Source organism: Primulina tabacum, chromosome 17 (assembly GCF_025594145.1).
Source record: "Primulina tabacum isolate GXHZ01 chromosome 17, ASM2559414v2, whole genome shotgun sequence".
Taxonomy (NCBI): domain Eukaryota; kingdom Viridiplantae; phylum Streptophyta; class Magnoliopsida; order Lamiales; family Gesneriaceae; genus Primulina; species Primulina tabacum.
In genome coordinates, this window is record NC_134566.1 from 23070042 (window position 1) to 23084232 (window position 14191).

The following is a 14191-nucleotide window of genomic DNA, read 5'->3' on the forward strand; positions in this document are numbered from 1 at the left end:
TGGTCGATGATTTATGGATCTTTATGCATTTGAAGTTTAATATTAATTTTATGATGGATGGTTTTGAAGTTGGAGGAAAATATTTATAAAAAAAAAAAATAGTAGTATTTTAAAGAAAAAAAGGAAGGGACGTTTCACTATCGGAGACAAGGCACACATCTATGGATCCTCAAATCACATGCTAGCATGGAAGTTCCAAAAACTATTTCCAAGAGTCGTACGTTTCCTCATCGACAATTGCAAATGCTAAAGGTAAGATTTGGTTGTTTGCATCTGAACCAAAAACTATAACTCTTGTACTTATACTTCATGTAAAAATGAGTACCATCAACTCTAATTATTTTTTGACAATTTCGGAACCCATTTATACATGGTCGGAAGGCCCAAAACACGTATTTTAACACCTTGCATGCACAATTGTATGTCGGGCGGTAAATGGTTCCAATCTACAATAGTACTCGGATTATACTTCACAAGGGCACCCCATGTATTTTGGCAACGTTCTAAACTCTCCCATGTATTATACACATTTTCCACCACTCGCTTTAAACTATACTATGCCTGACCATATGAGATTACATAATTATATCGATCTTTGATAAGTTGGATGACACATTTAATCTCACAAGAAGAATCACACTGAATAATACTAGTAAGTGTTTAGGATATTTTTGTCCAAGTTATGGTGGTCTAACCCCACCTGGCTAGACATACATGTTTGTGGATCACCATATTTCGTGATTTTGAAATACCCTAATTTTGATTTTAACGATGTACAAAGACCCCACCTACAGTTGATATTTGAATATATATTTTTACAACGAACTTTCCACAGTCTTTGTACTCTCAACAACTTGGTATTCACGTCAAACAATCCTAATAAAAAAGTCCTTAACCGTTGCTATCAAACGCTTTTTTATCATTAAAAACCATGTTCATTTAAATTTCTCCTCTATCTGCGTTGTAATAACTCAAATTCGATGCAAATATATTCCAACAGAATCAGGACATTGATCATCATATAGTATACTAAAGAATTGAGGAACATCATATAAGAATGGACCAGCATGTAGGGACAGATAATGGCAATGCATCGGGTCGGGGTTCAGGATTTGATATGCCCTCAAAAAGATATGAATGCATATGGTCACCAGTGTCGGTATGAGATGGACCAATATTAGCAAATGTGGCATTCTCATCATCAGTTTCATCTTCATCTGTTTCACTTGCAATTGTATCAGTTTCAGTAAATATCTTGGTGGCGTTAAGGTGAATATCTAGTGACAACTCACACGATCTTTGCTTTTCATGTACGATAGGTGTCAGTACATTACCCGATCCACCAGTGTGTCTATTCAGTGAACAATCGATATCTGCATGATTTATGTCAACTGAGTACCATTCTCTTGCACCAAAATATCATCCTCGTGTGGAAATCGGCCAACAAAAATTTTCTTATACGATGACCATAATATACCGATCACATTCCCTAGTACAATACTCCGAAGTAGAATGATTTTCATCTATTGGTCTGAAAAAAACATCAGTAGAAATACCCAGCTTCAACAATAAATCCCATTGAATTGAACCCTACAATTATACATTGAATGTATGATCAGGAACCTCACCGTGTACATTATGCTCGATGGAATCTATTTCAATATACAATTTAATACACCGCATTTCGTTAGTATAATCCACCATAAATTGTAAATTGTTGTCATCGTTGATGTCAAGAAGTACTTTTACACAATATGACTTGTCTATGTAGGAATATTTTTTGACAATTTTAAGTTAAATTCTGAACTTTCAATATTTGTCAACTGGTACATTATTTTCTTGAATTCATGAAAATTAATAGATCGTGATACTCATGTTTCCCTCAACATGGTGGTAGTATATTTTACCATGTGATAACCTATAATAACATTACCACCTATGAATGAAAGAACCAGTAAACTATCCATTCCCATATAAAACATAAAAAATAAAAAGTTGATAATATTTTTTAAAATTACAATTGCATAGAAAATATGGAATATCATAAAATAATACTTACTAAAATTAGTTTACAAATGCTTTGATTTTTATTCTGATTAATGATAATAATAATAGTGATAATGAAAAATGTTTTTGCCAATACTAATAATAATAATAATAATTTGTATTTAATAGGTTAATAATAATAAAAATAATTATGATGATAGATTTCACACTAAATAGGCAAAACAAATTAATAGCAATACTATTTTTTAACATAATAATTGTTGGAACATTTCATATTCGCAATCTTGATTTTGATATTAACAAAACTTGTTATTGTGTTTCTAACATATTTACTCAAGTGTGAAATTATTAACACAAAAATCAAACTGAAATTGAATTCTGCACAAACTGAATTTCTGGCAAATTTTGGTATTTTGATTATATCTCTCAATTGGATGATTCAAATGACAATCCGTCAACTTAAATGATCAGAAAACTCAATTTGGAACATGTCGTATTTCACGTCAGTGCGGCAAATTCGGATGTTATCAAGGTCTAACTTATTGCTGAATTACCGAACTGATTGCACGAAAACAGCAATCAGTTGGGTATGAGCAATTGCGGTATTTTGGTCATATCTCTTAGTTCGGTTATTGGAATGAAGCGATTCAGTATGCGTTGGAAAGATAAGACGATGATCTACAAATCATCGTGAGAAGTCAAAGTCTGAATCGAAGCTTACAATGCTAATAAATGACGATGAAGCTACTGGTTCTATACAAACTGAAATCAGCTAGGCTGATTTCAGCACACCAGCTGAACTGAACTGAACTAGCTACTACTGACCAACTAAAATGAACTGAACCAGAAGCTGACCAACTGAACTGATCTTAACTGAACCGAACCAGCAGCTGACCAACTGAACTGAACCAGCTGCTAACCAACTGAAACTGAATCAGTTGAACTGAACCAGACCAGGTGAAACTGAATCGAACCAGTTGAACTGAACAAGCTAAAACTTAACCAGACCAGCTGAACTGAACCAGAATAGTTGAACTGAACCAGACCAGTTGACCAGAGTTGACCACTCGGGAAAATGTCCAGCAAGGCAAATTTGACCGTTGCAATTTCAGAAATATTACAGAAACTTTCCAAACGGTCATATTCTTAAATCTAACGTATATAATATTATTGGAGCCTGTAAATACAATATATTGAATATCAAACAAGTGCTTTTGAAGAAGATTCAAGGCATGGGCAGTTAGCATGAAGAAATCAGCTAGTTGAGAGCACAAGCCCTTGTGTGAAGATACATTTGAGATGTACACTGTAAACGATAAATTCCTCACACAAAATCACTCACAGATATACAAGAGAGTTGAACTTCAAAGATTAGTTGAGTCAGTCTTGCACAAAGACAATAAACTTGTGTATGTAGTCTTTGCATACGAGACATTAAACAATATGTTGATTGTCAGGTGCTGCCTGTAATCTTGAGTGCTAGGAGTCTCAATTAGGCAAGAGATAATTCCTAATTAAGTTGAAATATATTTGCACAAGGTGTTATATAAATCAAAGTCTTCTAGTGGATCCTTCCCAATGGAAAGAATGAGTGGCGTAGGAGCATTTGAAGTCTCCAAACATCCATAAAAAAATTCGTGTCTATTTTTTTTATTGCATTTACTTATCATTTTCATAGTTTTAAAGATGCATTGTTGAATCATTTTATGTGTTCTTCAAATACCAAAATATTGCACACCAAGTGTTTGATAAAATGCTTCAACCAAAATATGTTTACTCATTCAATTTGCATATATTTTAAATGGTTTACAAATGTTTAATCGATTTCTACGAAAGATTATTTCGAGTGTCTTCTGCTTGGTTTGAAAATCAAACCTGATTTAATTCATCAATGTTCAATATTTCAAGAATCGAACTATTGTAGCTCAATGATTTTCACTCAAATCGATCCTGTCATACTATATATTAAACAACAACAATAATAAAATGAATTAATTGTATTACTTGTATTTAATAACTAAGATAAAAAATAACAATATTTATAATAATAAATTTAATATTATTTTTGTAAAATACATATACTATAATAATAATTTTTTGATATACTACCTATATAAAGCAACAACAACAATTATAATTATAAGTATTATTATTATTATTATTCTAAAATAAAAAATCGTATTTCTTAATTGTATAGTTAATAATAATACATATAATAATAAAATTACAAAAATTTTTGATATTATTCATGTGAAATAAATTAATTGTAGTACTTATTTGTATTTAATAAGTTAAGAGCAAAAATAATAATATTTATAATTAATAAATTTTATATTATTTGTGTTAAAAAAAATTAATTGTAAACTAATTTTTCTATATACTACCAAAATAAAACAACAACAATAATTATAATTATAAGTATTATTCTAAAATAAAAAACCGTATTTCTTATTTGTATCTTATAAGTTAATAATAATAAAATAATAATTTTTATAATAATAAGTTTTGATATTGCGAATGTGAAATAAAATAATAATTATAATAGCGATACTGAGCAATGGGTCTATACTTTTAAATTATTTTAAAAAAGAAATAGATAATCTTCTTAAAAAGAATTAATTAGGCCAAGCAATAGTCCTTTGGAGTTGCCCAGCATTTATCAAGAAAATACAGCTGAATTAGAAAGAGGGGCTTCTAGACTTGTTATAAATTATAAACCAGTTAGCAAAGCATGAGAATGGATAAAACATCCATTACCAAATAAAACATATTTATTTAAAAAAATATTTAAAGGAAAATATTTTCACCATTTGATTTAAAATCAAGTTTTTATCAAATTATTCTAAAAGAAGAAGATAAATATAAAACAGCTTTTATGGTTCCATTTGGACATTATGAATGAAATTTTATGGCATTTGGATTAAAAAATGCTACTATGGAGTTTCAAAATATTATGAATGAAATCTAGAATCCATATATAGATTATATCATAATTTATATAGATGATGCTCTTATTTATTCTGATAATATTGATCAACATATTAAACATCTTAATATATTTATTTATGCCACTAAAAGAGCAGGTTTAGCTGTCAACAATAATAAAGTAAAACTTTTTCAAACTAAGAATAAATTTTTAGGCTATTATATTGAAAATAGAATAATGATTCCTATAGAAAGAGCAATTATTTTTGCTGATAACTTTCATCATACAAAGATTTCTTGGTAGTCTTAATTATGTAGTATATTTTTATAAAGATCTTGCTGAATATTGTAAATTAGTATTTCAAATGTTGAAGAAAAATTCTCAGTAATGGACTAATAGTCATACTCTAGCATACAAAAAATAAAAGAAAGAGTTAAAAAACTTCTTTGTTTAGCTATTGCTAATTCTAAAGCATTTAGAATAGTCGAAACAAACGCTTTTGAAATTGGATATGGAAGAATATTAAAGCAAAAAATGAATGATGAATCTGAAGAAATTCTTTCTGTTGTTAAATATATTACTAAATTTGGAAATGATCTTTTGAATAAAAAAATTCTATTACGAGTTGATTGCAAATCAGTAAAAGATATTATTTTAAAAGATGTAAAAATTATAGCATCTAAACAAAATTTTTGTAAATGGCAAGCTATATTAGCATGTTTTTATTTCGATATTATACATTTCTCAAGAAAATCTAATTATTTACCAGATTTTCTAACCAGAGAATTTTTACAAGGATCTAACCTGGAAGACAGTCTTAAAAAAACAAGCAATGGGGAAAAAACATCTTAATAAAACCATGACTAATAAAAGAGTTAATACAAAAAAAGATAATATTCATTTGACAAAGGATAAATTTGATCCTATTACAGAATTTGCCGACGATGATACTGCCTATGATATCGAATACTATCATAATGCAATATTTGTATTAAAGGGTTCTAAAGAAGAACTTAAATATCCATATATACTTAACCATTTTAATTATAAACTTGATATGTAAGATAATGATTAAATCATAATTTATATTCCAAGATTAAATTCACAAAATTTATATTAATACTTATCTCAAATAGAAGTTCAAAATAAAAAGTTTATCCGCAAAAATATAATCATAAATAAATAAACATCGGTTTCAATCAAACTGGAAAGACAAACTTAATTTGGAGCATAAATACCTTATATGTTGAAGTAGAAACTAATATTGAGTTGTTTAAAAAATTAAATATATTTTACTTGCTCGAACATTGGAAAATGTATGCTTGCATGTTTTTAAACACTTCAATCAGTATATTCCTATTAAAATTCATATAGAAACAATTCAGATGATGATAAAAGCAAATGGATGATACATGCCATTTAGCAGGATGTGTTAATTGGTTAAAAAGAAAACACGTTATTTCGCAGGCATGATTTGTACTGATCGATGTGATACATCCCATCACTCTGTCATGTCAATTTTAATTTTTTTTTTTAATAATTTAGGTAGTCTCGCCGTTTTTTTTAAATAAAACCAGCAAGTCACATCATCCTAGATGACGTGATTTTATATATATGTCATGTCGACGTGATACGATAGATTATTAACTTTTTCAAAACTACTTAGTCATTTAACTATTTCTTATATTCATTTTAAACCGAGAAAAAGCTATTTGGATCTTGGAGTCACGTTTTATCATGATTTGTGCGATTATTTGTGACGAGTTCTTTGGTGGACGAGACAAGTTTCTATTGGCATATCCTAATTATTGCCATAATAGGATTTCGTGGTCCACCAACAATTTATTTTTATTTCTCATGAGTTTTGTTGGCTTTAAGGTTGCTAATTGGGACAAAGTTAATCATCTTTCATGGGATCCTTTTTCGAGGACTTGGGATACATGGTATTCAATGAGTGGTATACATTTGAGAAACTTCATAGAATGGAACTCAATTTATTTATTTTTAACTAGAGATAACTTTTTAAGAATTTCTAAAAATAACAAATAAAAGAATGTCATCTTTCCTAAAATTCTTAAAGATCATATGACCCACAAAGTCGTCACACACACTACCAATTTGTCACAATCTCTGCAGCTAACGGTCGGAGTTTGAATCGGTCGCTTGTTTCCGCAACATGTGAGGAAAAGTCGCAGCAACTCTACGGTTTATTTCATCCTACCCATATGGACATTGCCCTCATGATAGGATGGATGGTCAAGATTTGTCCATACATATGAGATGAAGAAGAGCAGTGCCCACATAGGTAAGATCTCATTAATCCAACTTTTAAGTGTTTGGGAAATTCAGATAATGGGATCGAATCAAACTGATGATATATGTGGAAAGTAACATGGTCACACAAACATTACAATTTATATATACATATACATATATATATATATGTAAAATGCAAAATATATTCTGGTGTATATATAAGCATCTGCAGATACAAGATCTCCATGTATTGAATTACATATATCATGGGAGAGCAGCTGATGATAACTCAAATATATTCTGGTGTATATATAAGCATCTGCAGATAAAAGATCTCCATGTACTAAATACGATGCAACTACTCTAGAGGAGTAATCCTACATGATCATATAGACTATAAGGGTGGGGAAAAAGAACCCACAACCTTCTGTTATATGTGACTGACTTGTGGTTAAAGTTATATCAACAGTTAATACGAATGAATGAAAGTTTTGATCTCATCCATGAGGGAACGGAAGTGTTCGTTGTTAGGCAAGAAATAGAACCCTATCGTGGCCTTTTCGAGGTAAAGGAGCTTCACTTCTTGGTCATATTTCTTGAGTCCTTCCACATAAGCCAGTTGCCAATCTTGGAGAATATCCAATCCCGCCACCACGACGAGGCTTTTAGGCAGTTTAAGACCCTCTAAACTTCGACTCCTCGGGCCGAACACATTGCAAGCCGGATGGTCCCTATCTTCTCCTTCCGGTAAATAAGCTCTCCAATACCAATCCCTGTCTTGAACTTTCACGAAGTACTTCCCATCCAATCTTTGCTCCGATTCAGTCCTCTCCTCCCCACCAAACAGTGCATGCAAAAGCACATTACCCAATACTTCCACACCCTCCTCTGCCGCACGAACTGCAACACAATGTGCGATATTACCACCCGAACTATCGCCCGCTAAAAAGACGTGAACTTTCGAGTCTTTCCCACTTCTAAGCCATGATCTTGATTGAACCCACTTCAGAGCCCTCCATCCATCATCACACGCACACGGGTATCTGTATTCTGGCGATCTACGATAATCCACCGATACCACAGCCGCCTTACAAGTGCTAACAATCCGTCGACAGAATGTATCGTATATAGCACTATTGGCCGATGAATGAACAAAGCTTCCACCATGGAAGAACACAATCACGGGTACTATTTCTGTGTCGTTCAACGGCTTTTCGAGTTCTGTGATCGACACCCGTTGAGACTCATTTTCACCGGCAGGCAAATAAACTCGGTTAAGGAGGGTCGTGGCACGATCAATCACATCAAAAGAGAAAACCCCATCAACAGGGATCGCGTTCGCAGGAACTTTTCGATCGAGAAACTCGTTTAAATCGCGATTGAAGGTTCCGTCCGGGCGGCGAAGCATATTGTAAGCGAGCTTGAAATTGGATATGAGGATCCAAGTGTTGAGCGGAACCACCCTCTGCACACGAAATAGTCATGGCACAATTATATCAGTGGAAGGATAGCAATATATTTACCACGTAATTCAAGAAAAATTGCAGAGAGAAATTTGATCCATTATGCATAAGCATCCAAAATCAGAAGAAAAGAAAAAATCACGGACACTGATCTTATCAATAAAAGAAAAACAGATTAAGGAAAAAGAAGTGATACCAGCTAAAAAAATAAAATCCAAACAGACCCAGAAAATCGAAGGAAAGATTCAGCTGTTTCACAACAAATCAAACCATTTTCCTCGTCATTCATGAACAAAAAGTTCAAAAGTGCATTAAATCTGAGAAAAACGAAGCACTCTCTCAGCTCAAGTAGCCCGTATATACATACATACATACATACATATAATGAATTACCTGCGATTCATTTGCATTCACTTCATTACCGCCTGCCATGGAAGAGTTATTTTTTTTTTCAACAAACACTTTCAAACAAATATGAGTAATTTATTTTCACCCCCGAAAAATTCCGACTTCTGGAAAATGTTTGTTCCTTTTGCCCTTTGATTCCTCCCGTCTCCCCCAACAGTGGAGAAAGGGCTTCACAGATCACGCACAAATAAGTCTTAGAAAGATCACCAAAGAATGAAAGGATCATAGATCAAAATATATATGTCCAATTTGGCATATAGATACATATATACAGATGGCAGTATATATATGTTTGTATATGTTATATATATATATATGTATATGTTGTGTAATAAATAGGAAGCCAAGGAAACGACGGAAAGAAAGCGGTGACGAGAGAAACGACAAGTTGGGGCGGCCGCTTTAAAATATATTTAAGTAGGTCTCACTTATTAATAATTATTAAAAAATTGCATGGCTAAATATTATTATTTTATTTTTAGATAATTGATTTGATTTATATTTATTTTTTATTTTATAAATAGAAATGTTTAGTTAATATAAGATATAATTCAATTTTTTTTATTTTTTATATTATCTATTTTTTATTTAATTTTATATTAATTAATAACAAATTATCAGTACAAGTGTTTTTTGATATATAAATTTATAATAGTTTTAATTCGTATTTTTTATATTTATGTTTTTGAAGCAGTACAATATTTATAGTTAATATTGATATTTTTATATCAAAAAAATTTAGTTATATATTGATGTTTTTTATGTTAATGTTCTTGAAATAGCACAATCTGATTTCATTTTGATAATCTAGCCAAATACACGATTTAAGATCTATCTATATTCTTGAATAATATTAAACATATAATCTATGATTTAAACTATTTCAATATTAATAATGAATAATTGATCCACGATCTATATTTTTTTATATATTCTTTAAGAATATCGATATAAAATCGAAAAATATTGATTTTAACACATTAGATGTTTCGATATTCTAAAAAACCATTTATATGAGATCTATTAGTATTCATGAAAAATATTGATAAAATATCTATCAATATTTCTTAAAAAGTTGATTTTAGATCAATCAACATCCCAGAGAATATTGCATAATATCTATCAATATTCATGTTCAATATTTATATAAAATATAAGATCTATCGATTATCTCTTGAAGATTATTGATCAAAATATAGGATTTGTTAACATCCAGGTTAAGTAGATCTTACTTTTAGCATAGAGCCATTAATCCACTCAGGACTTATATGTAATTCTCTCAACACATAATACATACGTTGAGTGGATGAATCATGCTTGGATGTGAGCCATGATTAATATAAGGTTTAAAAATTCGAACGACGTAACCTGACTGCATGTAAATTTAGGGTTTTGTTAAAATGTATATTTAATTATTTTTAATGAATTAAATGCATGATTATGATATGAATGTGTTTTTATTTCATAGTTCATTAAGATTGCATGTTATAGTGCTTTTAGCAGTATTTCATTCTCGAACGAGGAACGGTGACCGGAGGCAGTTAAGGAAAAATATTTTCTTAAATTATTATTTTAATTATTTAATATATGCTGTAATTTATATGTAAATTTCGAAAATGGGCCATTGCAGTATTTTTATACGTTGAGCCGTATTTTAAATCGGTATTCAATTTTTATCGGAATGGATGACTTTTTAGGGTTCGAGTAATATTTTCAAAAACGAACCTAAATGAAATATTTTATGAGTGTGTTATTGGATTTAATGGGCTTATTTTAATATATATTGAGCCTAGACTTCTACACAACCTTATTAATTTAAATTATGGCCCAATGTACACTTATTTTATATCAAACCCTACCCCCAAAACCCTAATCTCTCCTCACCACTCACACACTCGGCTGCACAACACAATTGCAGCAGCCTCTCGAAAATTCCAGCAGCTTTTGTGCACCTTTGTCAAGAGATTTTCATAGAAACTCCGCTCCGTCTCTCCAGTGCTCGTCCCTCGCTTCGTGGTTCGATTTTCCCTTGGCATTTGTATACAAGGCACACCCTATATTTCGTTTTTCTAATCATTAACATCAATATATGTCTATTTTTGTTAAAACATCAGACTTACTATTTTATGTGCATGTGGATCAAAATTACATGGAAACACTTCTCTTTTCTTCATGTAACTCACTTTTTTTGATATGATGGAACGGGCTGCCGGATCTTTGAGCTTCAGTGATCATTTTACAGCAGGTTTCAAAGATGTCTAAGGGCTATATTAGATAGGGAAAGAGGAAGGGTAAGGGCCGATGGTGTTTCATTGTTCTAGGGTTCGGATGGCTAGATTGAGTGAATGGGAGAGGGCAGCCGTGCATGGCTCATTACAGGTGCTGGTTCAGGTCATGTGGGGTCTGTGTCAAAGCTTGGGATGGTCCATGGTCCGCTGGTAGTAGGACTAGGCTTGGATAGAAGGCTTGGTGGCATGCTAGGTCGAGTTTGGGTGAGTTCGAGTGATCCCGAGCGCAAGAGCTATAGACGTGGGTTAGATAGGTTCAGTCAGGTGCACGTGGGTCTGGTCATGGTCCTAGAAGGATTAGCCAAGGTCTGGAAGAGTCAGTTTCGTGTCTAGGGTCGAAAGTCGAAGGCTAGGTGCACTAGGGTTTGAATCTTTAGGCGTGCAGAAAATTCCAGAAGCTGGTCAAGGGCTTTTGAAGGTCTTAGGTGGTATGAAATATTTTATTTAAGGGCTGGTCATGTGTGATTTATTCATGGTTTAAGTTTGGAGAAATTTGATTGAGTTTCGGGTTAATTCGGGTTAAAACCGGGACACCGGTCTGAGTTTTAAAACGAATTATAGAATTTAATGCATGTGCTCGATTTTACGTCTATGAAATGATTATAAGTATGTTTTAAGATGTTTTGATAGGTTCAGATGGATTTGGGTTGAAATTTTAAGGTCCAAGATTAAATTGGTCAAGTAAGGTTTTCAGGGGCAAAAATGATCATTTAGCACTCGGGTCGAATTAACAGTCTTGGCAGTGCCCTGATAATAGCAAACTTATGTTTAAAATGTATATGTTAATTATGAACACGAATTTTTATGAAAAAGCTGGAAATTATGTTGGTTGTGACTAATACGAATACGAACATGTAAGGCCAATGCTCAGTGGATAGGTAAAACTGTCGCTGATATCCCCACCATTGGGTACTGCGGTTATACGTAGATGGATCTCTCGACTTAGAGCATATACGAAAGTCACAACTAATGATCTAAGTCCAATAGAGAAAAATGAACAAGTATATGTTGATATGTTATGACATGATTTGATATAACTCGACACGTTTATGCTCATGTTTATGCTTTTAAGATCCATGAAACTTATTTTAATTACAGTACTTTTCGTTGTCGCATGATATGTATACGTACTTGTTATAACGGTTCAGGTGTGTTGAGTCTTTAGATTCACTATGTGTGATTGATGCAGGTGAGCAGTTTGTTGATGAGGAAACTGGAGGTGCCGATGACTGAGTGGATTGCGACTTGTGGTGCACTGGATAACCCGAGGACCTTGCATTTTTCCGCATATTATGATTTTGCTGTCATGAGTTTAAACAATATTTTAAAAGTTTTTGCATATTTTATACGTTGATGATTTGGGCAGATGTTGAGCTCCTTTCAAACAGTAGACTAGGAGATTTGGTTGCATGTTAAGATTTGTTAAGTGCATTTATTTTTTTTAGTCATGGGATGGTAATTTATATTGCTTGTTCCGAAATTTTCATTGATGTACATGTATGAGTGGTTTCGGTCATGTCCTTATTTTTTTTAAAAAAATAAAATTTCTAGTAGTATTTCCGGTAGTAGATGTTACAGTTGGTATCAGAGCAAAGTTTCTTTTAGAGGGTTGTGCCACCGCCAGTTTCAGAAATCAGTCGTCAAGCCTCAAGTCTGTATTTACATGTTTTAAATAGTTTAATGCTACCACTGTATGATCACATGATATATGTTTTCTAGAGCTCAAATTCAGTACACGTATAATCTATGCATTTATTTAATTGTTAAATCATTTATTTAAATCTAAAATGATTTTTAGTGATGCATGATTTAATAAATTGCACTATTTTAAATTATTTATGTTTATGTGATGCACGTTAAAATATTTTCTCAAGTTTCATGTTCAGGCGATTATTCGAGGCGGGATCGAGGAATAGAGACCGGTGACGGTATTGGCAAATTTTTTTAGCGGGGCATTTTATTTTAAATTAAGTTTGGGGCATTTTAAATAATTTGTTAAGTTTCAGCATTTTAAAGCCTAAATTATTTATTTAGGGATATTAAAGTTTTAAAACTTTTAAAGTTTAGCAAGTGTGCATTTTATTTTTTTATTGAGAGATTTTAGTAAAGTTAGTGCTTGATTTAACATTTAATTAGTGGTTAAACTTTAATTAAGCAATTTTCACTCCCTAAATTACTACCTAACACACGCACACACACAACTACACACACACACTTACGTTTTCACACCACACACACATACACATTTCTTTTTCAGATTTTTATTGGAGAAAATTAGGGTTCTTGGAACCATAGAGCAGCCGCCCCTTCCTCTGAATTTTTCCAGCATATTTTCATTGGTTTTGGTGCAAGAAAATCGCGCCATGTTCGTTCCGGATCGTCTCTCGCATCTTTCCCGCGTCGGTATCGTCGTTTCGGTATTTTTAATTATCAAAAGGCACATATATACTATTTTTCCTGCGTCGATCATGTCATAGTATGTTTTGCGTTGTTTTATGCTTAAAAATCCATGTATGATGTGCAAGGTTTGGGCAGAAATATGTTGGCTCGATTTTGAAACTTTTTTAGATCTAAAATTTCGAAATTTACTGTTCTTTTGAAAACTGCGATTTTTAGGTCGTGATTTTGATAAAACTTTCAACATGAAAATTGTAGAACTTTTGGATACCTTCGATTTGATATAAAATTAGAAATATTTGGATAAAAATTGAGTGAGTTATGATCATTTTCGTGGAACTGCTCAAACTGTGTTTTCTGAAAAAAGTTATGTTATTGATGTGTTCTTGAGATTTTCTTGTTGCAGGCTTCGTTGGGCATCGATGGGTGATCATTGCTGCGTTTAG

The 14191-nt window shown here is 32.1% G+C and overlaps 1 protein-coding gene across 1 annotated transcript; it reads right to left on the bottom strand.

Annotated features, from left to right (window-relative positions):
- Window positions 1-7383: 7383 nt before the first annotated feature.
- On the bottom strand, window positions 7384-9354 carry LOC142531861 (gibberellin receptor GID1B-like). The gene is made up of 2 exons (XM_075638132.1): window positions 9046-9354; window positions 7384-8654 (listed from the first exon to the last, which is right to left on the bottom strand). Exons 1-2 carry the CDS (start codon window positions 9082-9084, stop codon window positions 7659-7661), a joined length of 1035 nt encoding a protein of 344 aa, XP_075494247.1. The 5' UTR covers window positions 9085-9354; the 3' UTR covers window positions 7384-7658.
- Window positions 9355-14191: the final 4837 nt, after the last annotated feature.

Coding starts and splice junctions, on each gene's coding strand:
- LOC142531861 (XM_075638132.1), bottom strand. CDS start 9,084: ATGGCAGGCGGTAATGAAGTGAATGCAAATGAATCGCAG. Junction 8,655..9,045: donor TGAATGCAAATGAATCGCAG/GTAATTCATTAT, acceptor TTTCGTGTGCAG/AGGGTGGTTCCGCTCAACAC.